This window comes from Panicum hallii, chromosome 2, assembly GCF_002211085.1.
Source record: "Panicum hallii strain FIL2 chromosome 2, PHallii_v3.1, whole genome shotgun sequence".
Taxonomy (NCBI): Eukaryota; Viridiplantae; Streptophyta; class Magnoliopsida; order Poales; family Poaceae; genus Panicum; species Panicum hallii.
Genome location: NC_038043.1, coordinates 52,631,543 through 52,656,366, shown reverse-complemented (window position 1 = coordinate 52,656,366; position 24,824 = coordinate 52,631,543). Strand labels below are relative to the sequence as shown.

The window sequence follows — 24,824 nt, the reverse complement described above, 5'->3', positions numbered from 1 at the left end:
ATATCACTGCCCATACATTCTTTCATGAGATTGGAGAAGTGCATTTGTGTTATCGCCATAATTTAACCGGGCCAGAAGTGGGCCATGGAGCAAGATGGGCTTAGAAGGCAGTCATGACAAGCTTGCGAATCGGGCCTTGTGCGGATGATTGAGGCCAGTAAGGCCGTGTAAATTAGGAATAAGGCAGTTAAGATTCGTGTCGTGTTAGGGTTAGTTAAAAGAGAACAAGTCTACGGACTATAAATATGTACCATGAATAAACAAGAAAGACAGAATCGTTCATCATCAACTTTCGGCGTATCGCCTCCCCTGTTCTAGGGTTTCTCATCGGGTAAGTGCCATGCGACCCCGATCGCGCTTCGCGGATCGGGGTAGCGTCACCCTTGCTCGTTCGTTTATGCGTTGCTCGTTCTGAAGCCTTGTAGATGGCGAGTAGCGTTATTTATCTTAGCGCGCATGGAGTAATCTTATTCTTTTTGCACCTTAATCATGCTATGCTTATTGCTCCCGTGTGCTTGACCATCGTGTTCGCTTACGGATATGGTGGTTATATCTTGTTTTGTATTTATCAATAGATCCGATCTGTTATGGCTAGTTTCTGTTTATTTAGAGGCTTGGTTCAATATATGCATGATTAGGCCTTGCAAACGAGTTGAATGATCCGATGGTATGCTTTGTATCGGCTTATCGCTTGAATAGAGGTTGTTTCAGGAATCGGCTTTTCAGTTGCTTCTTTGATCTCTGTTTAGATCGTTATTCCGATGCCTTCGTGTATTTGTTAGGCTCAACCACGTGTAGGATGTTCCGATTGTGCAATGAGGGCCCAGCTGTCGTGGATTGGATTAGATTGATATTTATGAGGCAATTCTTGTTATATATATATATATGTGTGTTCGTGCGTTGCATGTTCCGAAGATCCGATCCGGCATTGATGCAATCAGCTTTCCATAGCCGATGCCGGGGAGGAGGTAATGAGCCGATCACGGCTCGGACTAATCTTTGTATACGTCTGTGTACGCAGGAGTTTGACACGTCACACTTTCCTGATCGGGTGCGGGATCAGGTGGCACGCCTAGCGACTCTCAGCCAGGGCGCGCGCCGGATCACTGGGCCGTTGACCAAGGGACCGGGGCCCACCAGCCGTCCCGGAAGCCTCCGGCTCCTCGTGTTGCCTGTCGCTGCCCGCCGGCGGGTATTGACCGACAACACATTCTGGCACGCCCGGTGGGACAATCTTCATCGACTTCGTCATCATTATCGGCATCATCTTCATCGACTCCGTCATCTTCGTCGACTCTGTTAGTGGTGGTCAACAAGATGGCAAGGGAGGATCCGATCACTTACGAGGAGCTCTCTGCTGAACACAAGCAGAGGTACGATGAAATCAAGACTCAATTTGAAGCCGATCTCATCGGCTCTTTCGAAAGGACTCGCAACCACGGTGTCAGGTGGAGAGGGTTTTCACCTGAAGGTGCTCTTGATGGAGTAGATCTGTCTACCCCGTCTGAAGATCGTACCAGAGCTCTGCGGCAAGAGGTGAATTATGCGGTGGCTCATTCGTTGCACCGGCATTCTGAAAGCTTGGTTAATGCTTTTGAGCGTGTAGCTTTACGGGTAGTCCAAGAAATTATGAAGCATCAACATTCTCCAACTGGGCCTGCTCTGGGAAGCCATAAGGGAGAGTTGCCATTCCAGACCAGACCTCCATTGCCTTATGCGCTCGCAGCGGCGGAATCACACGGTGCTTCAGCTTATGTGGTCTATAAAGTGGGGGGCGATCCCACGGACCATCAGTTCTTCAACGAGCCGCCCAAGGAAATCCCACATGGTTACATGTGTGCATACATTCCAGATAGCAATAACCCGATACATCTCTCACAGAAGGTAGCTGGAGGGGTTTCTGGAGCTGACGCGGAAAAACAAGCATGGCTAGCAACTTATGCTACAGGGCCGAGTCACGATAGTATGCACTCGGCCCCCGGGTTACAAACAGCGGAACAAATTGGTGCCATTCTGAGGGACCAGTTTGGCATTTTGCCAAAAAGGAGAGCGATCGGCTATACAAAGCTGTACCCAAGCGATTATGATCTAATTCCATTGCCACCCAAGTATCGGCTCCCTGAGTTTACCAAATTCAGTGGGGCAGAAGGTTCCAGTTCTATCGAACACGTGAGCCGATATTTGGCACAGTTAGGTATGATTTCTGTATCGGATCCGCTGCGAGTAAGATTCTTCTCGCAATCGCTCACAGGATCGGCCTTCGGATGGTATACGTCATTGGGTCCTGACTCCATCCATACATGGAAACAGTTGGAAGAAAAATTTCATACTCAGTATCATTCAGAAGCTGCGGAGGCAGGGATTGCCGACCTGGCACAGATGCGACAGAAGCGTGGAGAAACTGTGGCAGAATTCATTCGGCGCTTCAGGGAAATGAAGAATAGGTGTTATTCCACACGGATTTCAGAAAAGGAAGCTGTAGAATTGGCGTCGCTAGGGTTATTGAAGCCGATTAGGGATCTGGCTTTTCAATTGGAATTCACTTCTTTGGCACATCTCGTCCAGAAGTTGACGACGCATGAGCAGCGTCACCCTGAGCTGTACCAAGAAAAGTTTAAGCGCCAAGTAGCGTTAGCTGATACTGAAGAAGCCGATGACTCCGGGGAAGAAGCAGAAGTATCGGTTGCAGAATGGGCTCGCGGTGCAAATCCTGTATCGTGCAAGTGGGTAAAGCAAACAGGACCGGCAAAGGGGTTTGATTTTGATGTGAGCAAAGTGGAACAAATTTTCGATTTATTATTAAAAGAAAAGCAGTTGAAGTTTCCAGAAGGATATAAATCCCCCACGGCGCAGGAGTTGAAAGGAAGATCATATTGCAAATGGCATGATTCTTTTACCCACAGCACAAGCGACTGTAAAGAGCTCCGTCGGTAGATCCAATCGGCTATTGAGCAGGGCCGATTGATCCTAGGCCAGACCGCCATGAAAGTCGACACTCAGCCGTTCCCTGGTGTCAATATGGTGGAAAGTAACGATCGGACGGCAAGGCGACAACTGGACTTCGCGCTTGGCGTCAACATGGCGGGGGTGGCATCACACCGCCAGAGCAAGGATGGAGAGGCTGATCCGAGCAATCGGCCCAAAAAAGAAAAGAAGGAATATGTTACAGAAAGGCAAATAAGGTACGTGAGGAATCAACGGCCAACTTCTTCTGACCTTCTCAGGAAGTACGAATACCAGTACCAGCAGCGCCTCTATCGGGAATCTGAAGAAGAGGAGTATGAGCGCCGCACCGGAAAGCGCTTGAGGAAGCACGAAGACGCCCGCGATCATTGGCACTGCCCGTTCTTTAGGTACTGTTGGGATTCAGGTATGAGCCGGCTGCCTACTATCAAGAATTGCCCAGAGTGTGGACCTAGGAGGCCAGAAGCAAGGGATTCGGTTTTCCAGCGGATGGGACCTGCACCGATCCGGCAAGCACGGGTTCGGTCACCACGAAAGGAAGACGACGAAGAAGATAGGTATCATCATCCACGTTGGTGCCCCGACGGACTTAATCGTTCCCAGAAGCGCAGGGTTCAGAGGCTGCGTAGCTTGGAGGAGGCCGAGGCCAGGTACATCGAGACTTTAAGGAAGGCGCGACCGGATTTGGCAGAACGAGTTCATTACGTGCAGGAAAAAGAGTCGCGCCCACCCAGGAAGGAATTGCGGCCCAAGTCAACAAAAGCCGATAAGAAGGTATCGGCTGATACACATATGGTTTTTGTACTTCCTGCGGAGTTCCATGCTCAGACCCAGGGGGAGCCATCTGTAGCCCAACTTGATTTGGGACCTCGGCCAGTGATATTCGAAAAGCCACAAGCTAAGAACTACAAGCACCTGAAGGCCTTATATCTTAAAGGATTTATTAATGGACAGCCCGTTAATAAGATGTTGGTGGATACAGGAGCGGCAGTCAACATCATGCCGTACTCAGTCCTGCGTCGTTTGGGGCGGTCCACTGCAGATTTAATCAAGACCAATGTCACGCTAAGTGATTTTAATGGGCAGACTTCAGAAGCCCAGGGTGTCCTCAGTGTGGATCTCACCATTGGAAACAAAACCGTCCCGACTTCATTCTTCGTCGTCAACAGCAAGAGCACCTACAACGTTTTACTTGGCAGGGATTGGATCCACACCAACTGTTGTATCCCTTCCACGATGCATCAATGTTTGATCCAATGGGATGGAGATGAGGTGGAAGTGGTCCAGGCAGATGACTCGATCGAGATTTCACATGCTGCCATGAGTATTTGGGATGCAGAAGACTAAGAGCCGATTTCAGGGATGAGCCTAGAAGGGTGTGACCGCATCGAGGCTACAAAAAACGGAGTAAGGCTGGTCTTATCCACCGGCCTCACAGAGTAAAGGAGCTGCAAGGAGCAACACGTTGTAGCAAAGCCATAGAGGCCGATTCTTGCAATCGGCCCCGAAAAATCGAAGTTGTAAGGACAAATGTTTTACATAGTTGTTATGAAATGGCCAGCGTTGACAGCCGGCCTTGTTCTTTTTATAAAAACTTGGAAAATAATGGGATGCGTGGAACGGCCGACTTTAAGGATCGGCCGAGTTTTTGTGTATTGTGTTCCTTTTCCATCTGCAGCATCGATCTAACAGAGGAAGGGAAGCTAGGGTATGGTTTCACATCGGCTGACGAACTTGAGGAGATAGATATTGGTCCTGGGGATAAGCCACGACCAACGTTCATAAGTAGGAAGTTACATCTGTCACTACGAGAGCCGATGATAGCTTTGCTGAAGGGATATGCCGATTGTTTCGCCTGGGATTACACGGAGATGCCTGGGCTGGATAGGAGTATAGTCGAGCATCATCTCCCTCTTAAGAGTGGATTTCGACCATTCCAACAGCGGGCACGGCAGATGAAAGCCGAAGTCCTGGTTGAAGTAAAGAAAGAAATAGAAAAGATGTTGGAAGCTGGGTTTATTAGGACTTGTAGGTACGCTGAATGGATCTCCAGCGTGGTGCCCGTACAAAAGAAAGATGGCCGATGGAGGGTGTGCGTGGATTTCAGGGATCTTAACAGAGCCACTCCGAAGGACGAATACCCGATGCCCATTGCAGAAACATTGATCAATGCTGCCGCCGGCCACAAAATTTTAAGTTTCATGGATGGTAATGCAGGTTATAATCAGATCTTCATGGCCCCTGAAGATATACACAAGACTGCGTTTAGAGTGCCTGGAGCGGTAGGTTTGTTCGAGTATGTGGTTATGACTTTTGGCTTGAAGAATGCTGGTGCTACGTATCAGCGTGCTATGAACCACATTTTCCATGATCTGATCGGCAACCTAGTTGAGATTTATATCGACGACGTCGTGGTAAAGTCAGCATCGGTCGAGGGACATCTGGACGATCTGCGGCGGGTTCTGGAACGAACTAGAAAGTTCGGGCTCAAGATGAACCCAAAGAAGTGCGCTTTTGGTGTGTCGGCTGGGCAGTTCTTGGGATTCCTGGTTCATGAAAGAGGAATAGAAATTGGACTAAAAAGTCAGGAAGCCGTACGCACCATGGTGCCACCCACCACCAAGAAAGAGCTTCAGCAGCTCATTGGTAAGATTAACTTTGTCAGGAGGTTTATCTCTAATTTATCTGGGCGAATTGAGCCTTTTATGGAGCTAGTCAAGACTAGAACCAATGACGAGTTCCGCTGGGGGGCAGAGCAGCAACGGGCATTCGAAGAAATCAAAGAATATTTGTCGAAACCGCCTATGTTGGTGCCACCGCAACAAGACAAACCATTTTACATATATTTATCAATTGGCGACACTTCTATTGCTTCAGTGGTGGTACAATTATATGATGGCAAAGAGAGGGTGGTCTTTTATCTCAGCAGAAGGTTGTTGGACGCAGAAACAAGGTACCCCGATATGGAAAAACTTTGTTTGTGCTTATTTTTTACAAGCACCAAACTTCGCCATATCTGCTATCGGCTGAAGTAATCGTCATCTGCAAATCGGATATCATAAAACACATGCTATCGGCTCCTGTATTGAAAGGCCGATTGGGGAAATGGATGTTCGCGTTATCGGAATTCGATATCCGATATCAACCCGCAAAAGCGGTTAAAGGGCAGGCGTTAGCGGATCTCATTGCTGAGAGGGTTAACACCAATATAGCAGCACTGTCTATACGAGCTTGGGCTATGTACTTCGACGGATCAGTTTGTGGAGATGGATGCGGCATTGGCGTCTTACTGGTATCGCCTCGGGGGGCAACGTATTCTTTTTCGATCAGATTACCGGTGGCCTGTACCAACAATCTTGCAGAATATGAGGCGGTACGTAAAGGCATGGAATTGCTTCTAGAGGCCGGAGCCGAAGCAGTAGAAGTTTTTGGAGATTCGAAATTGGTTATTTCCCAGCTTACGGAAGAATACAGATGTGAAAGTGAGCTGCTGTTCCCAACGTGGGTCCAATGCCAGGAGCTGATAGCTCAGTTCAGGTATATTAATTTTTATTGGATACCTAGAGCTCGTAATGCCGAAGCCAATGATTTAGCGCAGCTGGGTTCAGGGTATAAAGCCGATGGGTCAAATTATCAGGCATATTTCCTGGACCAAGGAGATTGGAGAGCCGATATCTTCAATTACTTGAAGGATTCGGCTCGGGAGGCACCCAAGAGGATACGATACAAAGCCATGAAATATGTCCTCATAGGGGATGATATGTTTTACAGGACCTTAGAGGGGTTACTGCTTAAGTGTTTGGGGCCGGTTGAATCCAATCGGCTCCTGCATGAAGTTCATGAAGGAACGTGTGGGACTCATCAATCGGCCCACAAAATGAAGTGGCTAATCAGGCGATCGGGGTATTACTGGCCCACCATGCTTGAAGATTGTTTTAAGTATTATAAAGGGTGTCAAGCATGTCAGAGGTTTGGAAAGATCCAGATAGTGCCAGCATCGGTAATGAATCCCATCATCAAGCCATGGCCATTCAGAGGCTGGGGTATGGACATGATCGGCAAAATTAATCCACCATCTAGCAGGGGTCATCAGTTTATCCTAGCTATCACAGATTATTTCACCAAATGGGTGGAAGCAGTCCCGATGAAGTCAGTGGCGTCTAAGGATGTTATTCAGTTCGTCAAGGAACACGTCATTCACAGATTTGGGATTCCACAGACCATTACAACAGATGGTGGCTCGGTTTTTATTTCAGAAGAATTCAAGAAGTTTGCTGCTGATATGGGAATCAAGCTGATTAGATCGTCTCCATATTATGCCCAGGCGAATGGACAGGCCGAAGCGTCCAATCAGAGCTTTATCAAGTTGATCAAAAGGAAGATTGATGAATACCCCAGACGCTGGCACGAGGTCTTATCGGAAGCACTCTGGGCACACCGTATATCATGTCACGGGGCGACAAAAACCTCTCCTTACCACTTGGTCTACGGGCAGGAGGCCATGTTACCATGGGAGGTTACGGCCGGGTCAAGGCGCGTAGAATTTCAGAATGACTTATCCGCGGAAGAATATGCTACGCTGATGAGCGACAATGTGGAAGATCTCACGGAACTCAGGCTATGGTCACTAGAGAAGATTAAGGAGAATAAGGCTAAAGTAGCCCGTGCATATAATAAAAAGGTTAGGCCAAAGGAATTTCAAGTAGGAGACTTGGTTTGGGAAGCAGTATTACCGTTGGGAACTAAAGACGCGGCATATGGCAAGTGGTCCCCAAACTGGCACGGGCCGTACAGGGTTGATCAGGTCCTGCCTGGGAATGCGTACATGCTGGAAGAATTGGACGGCGTTAAGTTTCCAGTAGCAGTTAACGGCCAACACCTTAAGAAATATTTCCCAAGTATGTGGGCTAACGAACAATGAAGCCGATGGCACCCATCAGGCCACAAGCCGACGCAACCAGCAAGCTAAGTAGGGGGGCAAAGGCTAAGTCGACAACGTTCGACGTTGGCAAGACAGGAAACGGAAAAAGGGCCGATGAGCGTCGATCGGCTCGTACGATAACAGAAAGGATTAGAACAGCCAATACGGTGCCATCGGCTATAGAAATGTGCTTATGGCAATCAAGCATCACAGTTTATCAAACAGCCGATGTGCCACCATCGACTTTAGGTTCACTACATAAAAACACAACAGGTTCGCCACATAAAAATATGAAGTTTATCTCGGACAGGACTGCTGAAGGAAAGCGTCAATAGCAGCGATAGCATCTAAGCGGATACGGTCAACATCAGCAAGTACCGCTTCATCCTCTTCGTCCGCCCCCGACACCACCTGTTTGCTCAAGCTGTTCAGCTCGGCCAGGTCCGTCTTCAGCTCGGCAGTCAAGACTTCTGCCTCCTGCTTGGAACCCGCAATGAGGTCCTTCTCCTCCTGGATACGCTGCTTGGTGGCCCGGACCTTAGCTTCAAGGTCTTCCAGTTCTTTCTCCAAGAGGCGTAGCCGATGGGCAGAAGCAGATGTGTCGACCTTAGCATCGAGTGCGGCCTTCTTTTTGTTGATCGACTGACACATCTCAGCGATGATGGTCCTCAGGAGCGATTGGGAACGCCGAGTCTCGATCCTACGGAGAGCTTCTGCCACTTTCGCTTGGAAGGAAGAAAGGTACCCGGCCGGCAAGAGTTTGACCTGGAGGCTCACCGGGAGCTGGGAGTTGACCTCGTCGAGGAGCCGTTTGACTGCACTGGAATCTTGAATCAGGGCGGAGATGGGACCTGATAGAAGATCCTTCACGCGGAGAAGTTGGTCGGCAGTGCTGGTCAGGCCCGAGGGGGAATCATTGGCCTCCAATATGGTTGAACCGATCGAGGCAGGATCGAACGCAAGGAGCTCCGAAAGATCCAGGTCCTGGAGAAAAAAAGGGTGAGACAGGCATCGCGGAAGAAGACCAAAATAATTACAAAGGAAAAGGCATACCTGTCCCGAAAGGGAAGTGGCGATGGCCAACGAAGGGACAATCGGCTCCCGGGGGGGCATCCCTTCCGAAAGATGAACGGTAGCGGCAGAGGCCACATGAACTGCACCTCCAGAGGAAGAGGCGACAGCCGACTGGGTAGCAGTCGGCTCTGCGAGAGCAACAGCCGATGAGATGGCGGTCGGCTCCGCTGGGCGTACCTCTCGTGCAGGTGAATCGGCAGTGGCTGAGGCAGGAGAGGGTCCTTCCGGACAGAGGCCAACTAAGGAGGTAGTCACGATTGGCGCCTAAAGACCGGGCGAAGCAGCTGGGACAATAACCGATGCAGAAGGGTCCTCCAAGATTGCTGCATCAGGATCACGGAGAGTGATCAAGGCTCTGATGGGCACGTTCACATCTTCTGACGCCTCCGAGTCTTTCTGGCGTGGGGGCTCCTCCCCGCTGGAGACTTCTACAACGGCAGGCTACAAGAGAAGAGAGCATCATTAAAGGAGACATGAACAAAAATCCGATTGCAAAGTGGGAGGAGGGGTCGAACCTGGTTGGTGACTGGAGATGATGGATTAGGGGAAGACGGCGCAGCATCCCTCCTGACCTTCTTGACAAGGATCTTCCTCGTCTTAGCGCGGGCCCGGGGGCAGCAGCTTCAGAGAGTCGTTTTCGCTTGGGGGTTAACTTAACGGTGCTCGGCTGGATCTGCATCATGTTTTTCGAAGGAGGGGGCGCGTTCTTGCCGAAGAGGACCACAGGAGCAACCGCCCGGAAACAAAAGGGCGATCCGTCATCGTTCATCGGCTCTGGGCCGTCTTCTTGCTGTGGGAACAAAAATGGGTTCAGGAAGGATCTAGCAGAAGTTAAAAGAAGGAACGTTAATCGAAAGGCGGTACCTCTCCAGCGGGAATGTCATACTCGGGATGGATCTGCTGTAGCATCGGACCCAAAGCTCTTCGGAAAACGTGAGTTTTCCACATCGCCCACCACCCCTCAAAGTCGACAGCCGAAGAGGTAAAGGAAAAATTAGCAGGGACAGATAAGGGAAGGTCTGTGAACAGGCTGTAGCACCGTTGGGAGGTCAAAGCATCAGGAAGGTCCACCCTGCTTGATGTCAACAGGTGGAGAAGGAAGTGGGGAGGCACCTGCGCAAGACCAAACTGCCGGGCTGCTACGACCGGTTGGTAAAATTCATAACCAGGCTTGAGGATCCGATTAGAGGTGCTCATGCCAACTGGGAGAAGACAGGGCCGAACTATAATGGAGTAAAGGCGCCTAGTGTCAGCATCATAGTCAATATCGGCTAATCGGAATGTAGCCGGATTCTCGAAGAGTTCAGAATTGGCATAAGGAAGAAAGTTTGGGTTGTCGAGGCCTTTATAGAAAATCCTGAACCAACGGGAAGCAGCTGGAGGATTCAATTTCCCACCAGGGAGACTATACAAGGCCTGCCCGAAACTAGTACACCTAATCTGTCTCCCACTCAGATCAGGGAAGGAATTGCCGACTAAGGGAGGAAAATCAGGGTCAGAACTTTGGAAATAAAGACGAGCCCACAACTGGATGAACCACCATGGGCCACCAGTTCTGATTTTCTTCTGAGAAAGAAGGCTAGAAGTCATCAGATGGAGATATCTGTAAAGTTCCCCCAGAAACAGTCTACCAAGGCCAACAGGTTGACCCTTGGCCAGCTCATAAGCCAAAGAGAGGTAGTTCTTGGTCGGGGCGAGGGAAGGGCCACAGAAGAGGAAGTGTTCAAGCCACAGGTTTAGAAAGGCCGTGTGCTCCTTCTCCGATACAGGGCCCTTACTTTTCTGGTGCTGGCTCAGATATGTGCTCCAGTTGGTGCATTCAGTTTTGGAAGACAGTTTGTAAGGGACTACATGGAGACTGTAGGCAGAAGGGCAAGCTGATGATATGTCTAGGCCGGTGATCATCACAACATCCAGCAATATTGGTGCCAATGGGCTATGCCCGAAGAGGAAACAATTCAAGGCGTCAAACCAAAAATAGCCGATGGTCTTCAGAAGGTTCTCATCTTTTTCAAGGGGGGAGAGGGACAGAGACAGAGCATCGGCTATCCCGATTGATTCCCATAAGGGCTGGTAGGCGTTCGCTACTCTGTTATACCAAACTATCCAGCCTTCAAGGGGATTTGGCCAGGCGCGGAGGCTATCCGACCAAGATTCTAGGTCAATGTCCTGACTCACAAAGGGGATTCGGTTGGCTTCACACGAGATCAAATCTATGGGTTTCTCGTAGGAACAAGGTCCAAGGCAAAAAGAATTGGGGGAAGAAGGGTGCGGTAAGAAGATATCGGAAGCCTGAAAAAACCCCAAGAAATCAAGATTGCCGAGGAAAGAGTCAGTCAACCGCGCAGTAAAATTTGCGGATGCCGTGTTAAATTAATGGGGGTCGGAGTTTACCTTCAGACCGAAGGCGGCGGCGGCGGTACGCGAAGATTCTGCCATCGGGAATCTTGAATCGAGACCCTGGAGGGTGGATCTAAGTTTGGCGGCGCAAGATCGATGTGTGTTTCAAGGACTAGGGAAGATCTTGCGGCTAGGGTTTGTGAGCGAAAAGAAGATCGGAGTTGACCTAGATCCCGGAATCTTCAGAGATTTGCGTCGGATTGAAAGGCCGACGGAGGGTAAAGTAAATTGAAGGGCTGTTTCGGATCCGGATCGGTACATGCTAAGGCCGATGCGTTGCCATCGGCTCTTGAACAGATTATTGTGCACGAGAAGAATTGCTGATACAAAAGCAGATTCCATTAATAGCGAGGCAGTAAGAACAAAAGGGGAACTAACTACTCTTAAAAGATGACCTAGTAGGGATACTGCAGTCTACCACCAGTACACATTGGAGGTCTTGCGGCGCTTGGACGGTGGAGCAATACTAGTGTCGCTGCTGTTGCTATCGCCGTGGCTGTCGTCGTCGTCCCCGCCGCTGCTGCTGGTGAAGCTATCATCGTCTTCGGCCCTTGCGCGGCTGTCGGAAGTATCGTTCGATGACCTGTCAAAAAGGAAGGTACCTGCCATCGGATCTTCCTCGGACGAAGTGGGATCGGCTTTTTCCTCTGAAGAAGAAAGGTCCTCTCCCCAAGGGAGCACGGATTCGGATTCATAAGAGATGTCGGAGGAGGCAGAAGAAGAAGAGGCCATAGTGAAGGTAGAGGGGGAGTGTAATCGGCGATGGCTGTGAAGGGAAATGGTGAAGGAAGGTACTGGAAATAAGTTTATAAAGCCAACGAGTGGGCGAAATGAATCGGCACCATAATGGTTCCCTAGGAAGTTGGCGCAGGGCAGTCACATCCATCGGAAGTCGAAAGGGCATGGCTGTACGGATCGGAAGACGAAGGGTCGAGGCAGCTTAAAAAATAAGATGATTTCGGAATTATTATTGCCGAAACCAGGGGGGCATGTGTTATCGCCATAATTTAACCGGGCCAGAAGTGGGCCATGGAGCAAGATGGGCTTAGAAGGCAGTCATGACAAGCTTGCGAATCGGGCCTTGTGCGGATGATTGAGGCCAGTAAGGCCGTGTAAATTAGGAATAAGGCAGTTAAGATTCGTGTCGTGTTAGGGTTAGTTAAAAGAGAACAAGTCTACGGACTATAAATATGTACCATGAATAAACAAGAAAGACAGAATCGTTCATCATCAACTTTCGGCGTATCGCCTCCCCTGTTCTAGGGTTTCTCATCGGGTAAGTGCCATGCGACCCCGATCGCGCTTCGCGGGATCGGGGTAGCGTCACCCTTGCTCGTTCGTTTATACGTTGCTCGTTCTGAAGCCTTGTAGATGGCGAGTAGCGTTATTTATCTTAGCGCGCATGGAGTAATCTTATTCTTTTTGCACCTTAATCATGCTATGCTTATTGCTCCCGTGTGCTTGACCATCATGTTCGCTTACGGATATGGTGGTTATATCTTGTTTTGTATTTATCAATAGATCCGATCTGTCATGGCTAGTTTCTGTTTATTTAGAGGCTTGGTTCAATATATGCATGATTAGGCCTTGCAAACGAGTTGAATGATCCGATGGTATGCTTTGTATCGGCTTATCGCTTGAATAGAGGTTGTTTCAGGAATCGGCTTTTCAGTTGCTTCTTTGATCTCTGTTTAGATTGTTATTCCGATGCCTTCGTGTATTTGTTAGGCTCAACCACGTGTAGGATGTTCCGATTGTGCAATGAGGGCCCAGCTGTCGTGGATTGGATTAGATTGATATTTATGAGGCAATTCTTGTTTAATATATATATGTGTGTTCGTGCGTTGCATGTCCCGAAGATCCGATCCGGCATTGATGCTGTCGGAGGAATTCTCCAGCCGGGTGGCGGAAAGCACCCGCCTAATCCTAGTTAAGGATGGGTTTGGAGGAGACTTAGGAGCGCTCGATCGGTGGACAGATGAACGCAGGAAAGACACGAATATTTAGAGTGGTTCGGGCCGCCGGAGCGTAATACCCTACGTCCACTTTGGAGTTGTATTGATTGTGTGAGCACGGATGCACCTTAGTTTGTGTTCGTGTGTGTGTCTGTCTCCTTTTTCTAACGAGTGCACTCTCCCTTTTATAGTCCAAGGGGAGTGCTTACACTGAGCGGGACTCCGACATGTGGGTCCGGCCTACAGGAGCCTGTTCTATGAGAGATATAGAGATCTTCATCTCCAGCTCCTCTCCGTGGTCCTCTCAATCGAGAAGTTGATGTGCGTATCCACAGTCAGGATACAGCCGTGTACAGCCTTGTCTTGCACAGTGTCCGGCGTCAGCGCTGCACAACAGTGTAGCCGTGCTGTCACTGTTGGGATGGAACCTCCCGTCAGGCGGTGAAGCAGCGCTGACCCGTCGCGCATGCACTGTTACAGCGCACGCCGTGGCTCGCCTATTACAGGCCATCATCACGCGCGCAGCGCCGTGACGGGACAGCACACAGCCCGTGCACTGTGCACGGTGATACGACGCGCCGGTGGCAGGCCGCTCTTTTTGACTTGGGCGCGCTCGGTCCAGCTACCGCATTAAATGCTGGTAGGTGGGGCGGAGACCCGCGAAGGGCCTTCAGCAGCAGGCACGTGGCCGGGGCCAACTCCGCACCTTCCTCAGGGCGGCCCGTGGCGGCACCGGACCCCTTCCCGGGGGAAGGGGTCCGGGCCCCCGTGGGCGGGTCGGAGCGGCCTGGCAAGCGGTGGCGCGGCCGTCACACGTGGCGGCCTCGGACCCCCTGGGGAGTCTGGGGCCGCGGGGGCAACCCGAGAGCCCTCCTGCCTTCCTGGGTGCGCGGAGGCCCCGGACCTCTTAGGGCTCGGGGAGGGTCCTGAGACCGTGGTCCCAGCTGTCAGGCCCGGGTCGTGTGCCACGTCACCCAGAAGGCGAGGGGGAAATTATGGATTATAGGGCGCCAAGAGCCTGGACACCCTAGCAGGAGGTACCCCTGTCTGTATGTACCGACAGATGCAATCGGCTTTCCATAGCCGATGCCGGGGAGGAGGTAATGAGCCGATCACGGCTCGGACTAATCTTTGTATACGTCTGTGTACGCAGGAGTTTGACACGTCACACCTTCCTGATCGGGTGCGGGATCAGGTGGCACGCCTAGCGACTCTCAGCCAGGGCGCGCGCCGGATCACTGGGCCGTTGACCGAGGGACCGGGGCCCACCAGCCGTCCCGGAAGCCTCCCGGCTCCTCGTGTTGCCTGTCGCTGCCCGCCGGCGGGTATTGACCGACAACAATTTGTTGATTAAATCTTGGCTGAACAGTACAGATGAGCTGCAATCAGCTATGGGCAGAAGAATGAAAGATAAATTTGATAAATATTGGGGACTTTGGCATCCAAGCAACAATAGCATTGAGAATGAGAATGACAGGGGGAGGGCAAAGGGAAAGGGAAAGGATAAGGAGAACCTTAATTTGCTAATTTTTGTCGCTGGTTGTCTTGATCCAAGATACAAATTTTCTTGATACATAAAGATAACTGTTGAAGAGATATTTGGTGAGGCAAGGGGGCAGCTAGTTTGGGAAGCTATTAACACTTGTGTACGTGACTTGTTTGAAGAATGCAGGAGAATGTATGCCCCATGTGAAGAGACAACTGATGCAAGTGGTCCAATAGCATCAAAGGGAGGTAGAGGTGGCAAGCTGAAGGAAGTAATAGCTAAGAGGATGAAGATTGGCAATACTTCAACCAACAATTCTAAGTCTGAACTTGACAAATATCTTGCTGAAGGAACTGAAGACATAGAAATGAAGATTGACCTTTTAGTATGGTGGAAGGCATCTGAGCAGAGGTTTCCAATTCTATCTCGTTTGGCCCGTAATGTGCTTGCTATACCTATCTCAACAGTAGCTTCAGAGTCGGCATTCAGTACAAGTGAACGCATCCTAGATGACTTTCGAAGCTCCCTTACTCCATTCATGCTTGAAGCACTAGTATGTACACAAGATTGGCTGAGATGGTCATTACCTATTGACATTGAAGAGAATTATGAGGAATTAACAATGCTGGAACAAGGTACAAGCTTGATTCATTGTTTGCAGAATTACTTTATTGCACATTTGCACAGCTAACTCCATTTTTGAATTGATTGATTGCAGAATTAGTTGAAGAATTTGGTGTCAAAGGCAAAGGGAAACAAGCTTCCACGGTGACTTCAACGACACATGCAACGACAACGGGAAGCAATTGCATCTATCCTGAAATATCAACATCTTAAAGTGCTATGCTGCCTAGTGCCTAGAACTTTGGTCTGTTTTACGGCTGTCATGTGATAACTGTTATGTGTGTTTTAGGGCTGTTATTCTGTTCTATTTTGCTATATGTGATAACTGTTATGTTTTTGAATTCAAGTAGTCATTGCTGTGAAGTGTGAACATTCAAGTACTGAATCTTAGCCTAGTTTGTTGTTCCAAACTTCAAATGAGTGAACTTTGATCTCATTTAGTGTTGTCATGCTGCTCTATTTAACACTAGAATCGGGTAACCTGGGTACCCAATACCCAAACCCGAAATTATCCGAACCCGAACTGGCGGGTACCCGTAAGTTCAGGTCTGATTTCGGATATCAATCTCGATTACCCTATTCTCATATTACCCGAATTACCCGACCCGAACGATCGGGTAAACCCGAACGCCCAGAGCGACTCGTACCTTCCGCGCCCGCAGCGTTCACGGTCGACGAGCGTCAGCCCGCCGCCGTCGTCCACCAGGTGCAGGTGTCCGTCAGGATGTCGGAGAACGGCCTGGGCAGCCATGGCAGATCGCGGGGTGGAGTGGGTGCGGGGACGGTGAGGTCGATGAAAATATTTTACACTTGCACCCGTCAATATTTTTATAAAATCATCTAAACTGGATCGCGATTAATCGATTTAGAGGGGTCTTTGTAAAATATTGGATCGTGATTTTATAAATGCCCCCCTAATTCCGAATGCGCCTTACGCGTTAGAAGCGGCCGGCGAAAGACAAGGCCGGCGACGGCGAGAGGTCTCTGCCGCGATCAACCGCTGTCCAACGCGCATCGCCTGGCTCGGCGACAGCAACAGTTCCGATCCCTGACGCGAAATGGACGGCGACTGTGCGGTCGCCGGCGAGGCCAGCGCCTGAGACCTCCACGAGATCCTCCGTGTCACGGCGCCGTCCATCTCGCTCCAGGTCGCTCTGGCTCATCAGCGTGGTGGCCGGCGGTAGGTCGGCCGCCTGGCGGCCTAGCGCCAGCGGGTGACGAGCGGGTTCAGCAGGCGGACCACACCACGCAGGTGGGCCGGCTGCCGATGCCACTGCGTGCTCGCTTCGCCCCACGAGAGGTCCGGGCATGTCTCTCCCGCTTTGATCCCCGAGAGATCCGGGCGGAGCGTGGAGCCATAGGTCTCTTATGGTTGCTGTCCATTTTGAATTCCTGAAGGATTTTAACTTCCTCCCAACTCCAATGCTTTGCTTTTACAATTCTACGATATATATAAGAATGTTACGTTTCAAAGAGGCCTTTTGCCCTTACATCCGACGAGCAAGAGCTCTGTGCAAATTGCATAGTCTAAAGTTGGTATGTTTTGATGCACGTAAATCGGCCGCAGGTTGTGAACTCGAGTCATCATGCAACAAAATTTTATAGCTTTGGCAACGTAGGTCGTGATTATGCTCCTTCATTGTCTGCTGATGCTCTTGGGAGTTGGGGAGTTGTAAGGAAAACATTAATAATAATCTTCGCTACATTTAAATGGCGTCCCGTCTACTGAAGATGGAACACTTTTGATCAGAAAACAGCTCCACCAGTTGCAACAGGCATTACCATTGCCGTAACAAAACCGTACTTTAATCTCTATTAGAATCTGGAACGACAGGAATACTAACGTAGCTTCAATGGAATGGAAACCGGCTTTGCCTTCAATCGAACATCCTATACTTGTTATGTGGGCATCAGATTTCAAGATCAAAGGAGTAGAGTAAAGCCAAATGGATGAAACGAGAAGGAAGAAAAAAAAATAAGTTGCAAAGTACGCGGAGCATACAGTACGTACACACGAGAAGCTTTATGCTCTTGACGTTCCTCCATGGTCCCTCTCAACATGCTCCACCAGCAACACCGGATCTCGAAACGCCTTGCTACATTTCGGGCAAACATCAACTGTCACTTGGCCACGGCGCGGTTGCTGGTTCTTCTGGTGGGATTTCTCGACATGTTCAATTAAGGCGCCCACGGTGGAAAATCTTGCTGGGCAATGAACACATTCCTCCACAAGGCCACCACTGCTGCCGCTGCTGTTTGGGGACATCCCATCCTTAGCCTTCTGGAAGGCTTGGCTAGTCGCGATGCTCAGTTTCTGCATTCCAGCTTCAGCCGACGATTTGAAATTGGTTGCTGCATTCACAAGGCTGGAGCTCCACCAGGAAGAACTATTCTTGTTGCTGCTGTTCGGACGTGTCTCTGCTTTCTGACTTCTCCTTAGCATATTTACAAAGGGCAAGCCCGAATCCACTGTTCTTGGTCCTGGGCATTTGTGGTCAGGCCCGAATCTATGCTTCAGGCAGTGTTCTTTGGTGCAGTCTTTGCATCTGATCGTGTTGGAAAACGTCAGTGTCTCTCTGCACCCAGGCACAGGGCATTTCTGTTTCTTTGTTACTTTCTGGTAATTGGATGGATCACAATCAGTGTTAACATGAGTATCCCAGGTGATATTTGGGTCTTCAATTGGATTGAGGCGAACCCCTTGAGCACAGAGTGGGCAGATGAGGACAGTGACATCCTTCATATTTGCATTTGGGCATTGGTGTGTTGTATAACTTCTGTGCTGAAGACAAAAGACCTAAACAATGGTTCAACAACCCAATCAGTACCTGGCTGACAGTATTAGCGATGATATAACTATATATAGACACTAAATATGGACAGTAAGCCTTCATGCAGTACGTAAATTGTGCTTTAAATTACCTCAGTTACAACAAATATAGATATTACTTTTTCTATAGAAACATGAAAATGACCTCAGGCACTATCCTTCCATATAACTGTTGCCATACCATTCAAAAAGCATCAAAAGGGTTGAATAAATTCTGGAAGGAAAAAAAAAGAGAGAAAGAACTAAAGCCCAAATTGTCTATCTGCTTACATTAAACCTTGCGATAAAGAGGACATGGTACTGGTAAATTAAATTTGTCAATTCAAAGCTCCGCCGCACAAATAAATATGTCCAGTAACAACACATAATCTAAGATTGCAAGCTGCAATGTCATTTACAGAAACTGAATACCAAAAAAGAACCTACAGAAAAATTGAGGCATCCTAAGTGATTGCTGCATACAGGATCCCAGGCAAGTGGGTATTGTTATCCTTAGCATTCCATGCATTCTATCATCATCGCGATCACGCAAAAGCTATTAACATATAGTCATCATCATCGACTAGAACATCTTTCTTTCATGCACCCTATGTTTTCAATTTTCGTGACCGACAATTGCTTGTAACTGAAACAAGAAGTTGTTCCAATAAAAGAACACGTGCTATGTTTGCAGTTAGCAACCAGTCATTGACATTAACATATTGACAATATTTTCCCTACTAATTGCTTCTTTTTGTGTGAAACATTAAGTCTGCATCATGCAATCCGCATGGCAAAGCTGGTAGACTTTGAGATTGAAGGAAAATACTGAATTTCACGAGGACATGTTCGGATAATATGATTCTGAAAAAACAAAACCTTTGCTGTGCGGCAAGGGGAACTAGCAGGATACTTTGGACCCCAAACATGATGGTGCGTGAATCAATGACCACTGTAATGGTTTCTAGTAATAAAATAATAGTTGATCAAATGAACAACTTGTTTCTTGAACATCTTGATTTTTAATTGGGTTCTAGGCTCAGCCAAGTGGGCAAAAGCGTCGTATAGAATGTCAGCAATAGATTGTACACCAATGGTAAGGGCCTAAGGGGTGGCACAAGAACTCCGCCTCACTAATAAATGGAGCAAAGCGAAAGCGCCACCTAAAGATGTGTATAGGATCATTCTTCTGGTCAACGGTTAGACACACCAACTCTAACTCACCGAAAAGAGATCCACTGGTGTCGCACGGTCACTTACGTGACTGGTTAAGGTTCTCTTTCCCATCTCCCCAGGTGCGTGCCTACTGCCTACTGCGCAGGAGGCTGCCATTCAGATAATAACTATCCTATTTGCCCCAAACTACTGCTACGCCCAAGATCTATCTCGAGATATCGCACGCGCTACTAGATTTCCATGGAAAAATCAGCTCTCGTGCTCCATAGTCCACACAACAACGATTCAGCACACAAATTTGATTGCAGCAACAGTCCAATTCAGAATAAGTGACCAGAGCATCACCGTATCCAAACAGAGAAAAACTCAACGGGAGAAGTTGCAGGAAACGTACATGGTCGCAGCGGTCGCAGGTGAAGGGGAGGAAGTCGATCTGGTTGCAGTCGCCGACGCTGCAGTGCTTCCCCAGGTTGGGGAACTCCGGCGTGCCCATACCTCCGGCGGGACCGCGCGCGCCCTCCGGTAGAGCCGAGCCGGTAACCGCCTCCGCCGCCTCCGCGCCGCGTTCGGCGGCCGCGGGCGAGACGAAGGGAGGAGGAAATGGGGGCGGGCGGCTCGGTCGTCAAGCGGACGGGGCACGAAATCGAATAAAACCCGTAACGTTTTGACGGGGAGTTTTTGCGGCAAGGTCCTCTGATTTGTCGGGAGCTCGGTTCGAGGTCCTGGAATATGTGTGGGCCCCGGATTAGTTAGTTGTTAACAAACCCCTTTTTCTCGGGCGGGTGAGGGTCGGTGAGACGGCTGCGAGCAGGTATCGCCGTATCGCCGAAACTTTTCTTCTCTTTTCTTTTTTGTGCGAAACTTTAGTCATGGACGCTACTGTAGATGGTAAGATTAGCACCAGTACTGGTAGACATAGAGACATTCGAGTCCGGATATCTTGGTGGAGCTGTGGTGTTCTACTGCAACTTTGGATGCAGTTATCGACACCAATTAGCTGGAGTTCCGATGAATTTGGCTTCAACTCGAAGAATCCAAGAGATTAGGATCACTGCATCGTGCACGAGACGCGCATTACGGTAACGATTCATTGAGCTTTGGACGAAAATCGTGGGCGGGTACGTGCTCGGAACTCGGCTCCCACCAAACCCTCTCGATGCGTTACGCGCAAGCGCGAGATGCGATGAGGACGACGACGCCGCCGGACACGAACCCGCCCACTAAGTCGCGGATCCCGCAGTCCACGGCGACCGCGGCCGAGCCTCGACCCCCGCGGGGCCACAACATCGCGCGCGGCGTACGTCGCGCCCCGGCGTGGTTGACGCGGCCGCGGCCTCGTTTTCGCTTCGTTGGTTGGCTCGCAGAGTGGTGCTGTCGCTCTCGCGGTTTTGCTCATCCGGGTTCCGTGGACGCGCCGTGCTGCCCGCACGGTGGGCGTGGGAATGGGTGAGGTTGGGAGGGTGTCCGGGGAACGCAACGAAAATTCTCTATTTTTACGGGGGGCGCGAGGGTGACAGTAACGACGACTGCGCGTGGATTGGAGCTCGCGCTCCCAAATTCTTATATAGCGCGCGTGCGCTACAACCTTGTAGCGGCGAACGACGGAGAAGGAGACGGCGAGGCAGGGGGGCGGGGGAGGCGGGTTGTGGGCGGTGGAGGTGGGAACGGCGAGGGCGCCATCAGCCGGCCGGGGTAGCGGTTGAATCGGCGGGGGCGGGGCGGCTGGGCGCGAGGAAGACGAACAGGATAACGCCTCTTCGGTCGTCGCGATGCCCTAGCGGCGAACGCGCGCCAGCTAATGGGCCCGCTCACGCTCGTCAGGTCCGAGATGGACGCCTTCGCATTTTCTCCATTTAGTCTCTTTGCTGACTAGTGAGAGTCACTGTAATTAAGAAAAAAATGAATGTACATCAGAGCATTCTACTCCGCAGTTCACTCTGGCGACATTGGTAAAGGTCAGGAAAGAAGATTCTGTGAAAGCCCAACTCTGAATCGCAAGAATTTCATCCCCGTTCCTTCCCGACCGTCATCAGGCCCACGGCGCTCGCAGGCTCGGCCGCTGCGCTCCCAAGAAAAAGCCCAGAAACATTTCGTCAAAAAAAAAGCCCAGAAATGCGCCTCCACAGAAATCACCAGCGACCACTCCGTCCCGCCCCTCTCTTCTGCTGGCCACTTCACACCTGGAGATGCCAGCCGACGGAAATATCTCCCGCTATTCTTCTCCACGAACGATGACAGTCGCCCAGGCCGCAGCGGTCGCCGCGTCGGTGGTGGCTGCGGCGTCCGCGCACGCCGCTGCCTGCCTTTCCACCGCGTGCCGTCGGGGCACCTCGCGCTGGGCATTGCCGTCCCGGGCTCCGGTCGGGACGACGGGCGGGTTCAGGTGGCTACGGCGCCGCTCGTCGGTGTGAGTGCCTCGCCGCCTCTTGCGCAGTTGCGCTCCAAACCATGGAGCGCGAGCTTCTCTGCGTTCGATCTGGCTCGGCGAGGTGAGGAACAGGGGCCTGCACCTGCGAGGTTCAGAAAAAGGGACAGCGAAGAAAGACTGAAACAGAACAAATGAACGTCATGGTTCTGTAATTCTGTTCCCCTGTTATGGATTGAGCCTGGGACTGAAACTTGGTGCGGTGATTGTGATAGTATTAGAAATCGACTAAGTGTAAGCCGGCTCGGTGATTAGCTAAACACAACAGCAGTTTAGGGGTAATCAAGAGATTAAGAGAGAGAGAGAGATGGATTAGATGCCGTACCCCCGGCTGATGAGCCGGCTTCGCCGTTGTTCGCCATGACGACAAAGAAATCGAGCTGGAGTCGTGGACGAGGGCGAAAGCGCGGTGGTGAAGTCGAGCAGAGGCGGCGGCGCTTGGTGCAGAGGCGGCGGCGCTTCCCGTCGCTTCAGCGCCCCCCTTTAGATTGGATTGCTAGGGTTTTAGATGGGATTATGGCAACACGGCGAACTTCGTCATCCATGACCCAGCCCCCACCTTTCCTTTTATTGTGGCGCTGCGCGACGGGGGCCCACACGCCATTGGGTTGGTCGTGCGCCCCCGATCAGGGCGCGTAACGGTCTCCGGATCAGTCGTTGGACCGATCCGGGGACGAGATCAAACTAACATTCTCCCCTTTGATCTCTACTAACTTACTCACTTCTTACGTCCGATTTCATTCAGATTAGTACATTGAGCATGCCTCGTCTCAACAGTTATTACTATTGGATTAACAGCCACAATCATACCTTTCTGTTTGAAACAGAACCCTACTTTTGGGCCCTTACTGTCCAGGAATCATAGGCTTTCCCGTAAACCCATGCCGGCTAAGTGTTCTCTGAACACATTGGGTGGTAAGCCTTTTGTGAGCGGATCCGCTAACATCTTCTTTGTGCTCAAATACTCAAGACTAATTGTATGATTCTGGATTTGCTCTTTAACAACATAAAACTTTATGTCAATGTGTTTGGCAGCTCCACTTGACTCGTTGTTGTGAGCGTAAAATACTGCAGGCTCATTGTCGCAGTACATCTTTAATGGTTTTTCTATGCTGTCAACCACTCTTAATCCGGGTATAAATTTCTTTAGCCATTTAACCTGCCCTGATACCTCGTAACAAGCTATAAATTCTGCATACATTGTGGACAATGCAGTGACTGTCTGTTTGGAGCTTTTCCACGATATAGCTCCACCTACGAGAGTAAACACATAGCCTGACGTGGATTTTCTGTCATCCTTATCTCCCGCAAAGTCTGAGTCTGAATAACCCTCTATCACTAGAGATTCAGATCTCCTGAATATTAGCATGAGGTCTTTCGTTCCTTGCAAGTAACGCAAGGCTTTCTTAACCATTTTCCAGTGTTCTATCCCTGGATTACTCTGGAATCTGCCAAGTATCCCGGTGACAAAAGCTAAGTTAGGGCGCGTACATACTTGAGCATACTGTAGGCTTCCGACAGCTGAAGCATATGGTACCGCTTTCATCTGATCGATTTCGTACCGATTTCTGGGACACTGAAATTTCCCATAACTATCGCCCTTGACTATAGGAGCAGGTGTTGGCTTACTCGCATGCATACCGTACTTTTTTAGTACCTTTTCTAGGTATGCTTTCTGCGATAATCCTAAAACCCCCTCGTTTCTATCTCGGTGAATCTCAATTCCTAAAACGAATGAGGCTTCACCTAAATCTTTCATATCGAACTTTGAGGACAAGAATTTCTTTGTCTCTAATAGCAGATCAATATCACTGCTAGCAAGCAGAATATCATCGACATACAGAATAAGAAAAACGAATTTTCCATTCTTAAATTTTGCGTAAATGCAGTTGTCCTCCTCATTTTCTTTGAAACCAAACTTTCTTACGGTTTCATCGAATTTCAAATACCACTGTCTGGAGGCTTGCTTTAATCCATAAATGGATTTCTTTAGACGACATCCCATCTTTTCTTTTCCTTTCACGACAAAACCCTTTGGCTGTGCCATGTAAACATTCTCATAAAGGTCCCCGTTTAGGAACGCCGTCTTTACATCCATCTAATGTAACTCTAAATTATAATGCGCCACTAACGCCATTATAATTCTGAAGGAGTCCTTGCATGAAACAGGAGAAAAAGTCTCATTATAATCTATCACTTCTCTTTGCGTGAAACCTTTCGCCACAAGTCGCGCTTTATATCTTTCTATATTCCCTTTGGAGTCACATTTCGTCTTGTAGACCTATTTATAGCCTACTGTTTTAGCTCCTTTAGGAATTTCTTCTAGATCCCAAATATCTTTGGTACTCATCGATTTCATTTCATCTTCCATGGCTTCCAACCATTCAGACGAATGAACGCTTCTCATGGCTTCTTCAAACGAAGTGGGGTCACCCTCCATCTGAATTTCCTCGCTATTATAGATTTGATAATCGCTCGAAATAGCGGGCTTTCTTGTTCTTTGAGACCTTCTCGGTGCCTCGGCTATCGGCACTTCTTCTACTTGGGGCTGCTATTGCTCCCCCTGATGTGCGGTTGCCAGTTCTGTCGGATCCTGAAGGACAGGTTCCTAATTCTGACTCGTGGCCGCAGCTGGAGAACTAACAACAGGTGCTGGCACTGTAGGTGAAGCAGCAACTGGTGAAGAACTAACAACATGTGCTGACACCGTAGGTGAAGCAGCAACAGGCAACACGAAAAATGGATATTGGATCATCGGAGTAGGTACGAAAACCCGCTTCTCCTCAAGGTCAATCTTTCCAGCTACTGTGCTCCCCCTCATCATCTGATCCTCCAAAAAGACAGCGTGTCTCGTTTCTACGAACTTTGTATATCCGTTAGGACAGTAGAAACGATAACCCTTCGACTTTTCTGGATAGCCAATAAAATAGCAACTTACTGTCTTAGGATCTAACTTTCCGATATTTGGATTAAATACTTTCGCCTCAGCT

General features: G+C 49.6%; 1 protein-coding gene across 1 annotated transcript; it reads right to left on the bottom strand.

The window, feature by feature from the left end:
• Nucleotides 1-17,147: 17,147 nt before the first annotated feature.
• Nucleotides 17,148-20,021, bottom strand: LOC112883247 (zinc finger AN1 and C2H2 domain-containing stress-associated protein 16). Its single transcript, XM_025948518.1, has 2 exons — nt 19,804-20,021; nt 17,148-18,221 (listed from the first exon to the last, which is right to left on the bottom strand). The coding sequence occupies exons 1-2, from the start codon at nt 19,900-19,902 to the stop codon at nt 17,448-17,450; spliced, it is 873 nt and encodes a 290-aa protein (XP_025804303.1). The 5' UTR covers nt 19,903-20,021; the 3' UTR covers nt 17,148-17,447.
• Nucleotides 20,022-24,824: the final 4,803 nt, after the last annotated feature.

Coding starts and splice junctions, on each gene's coding strand:
- LOC112883247 (XM_025948518.1), bottom strand. CDS start 19,902: ATGGGCACGCCGGAGTTCCCCAACCTGGGGAAGCACTGCAGCGTCGGC. Junction 18,222..19,803: donor CCTGCGACCGCTGCGACCAT/GTACGTTTCCTG, acceptor ACCATTGTTTAG/GTCTTTTGTCTTCAGCACAG.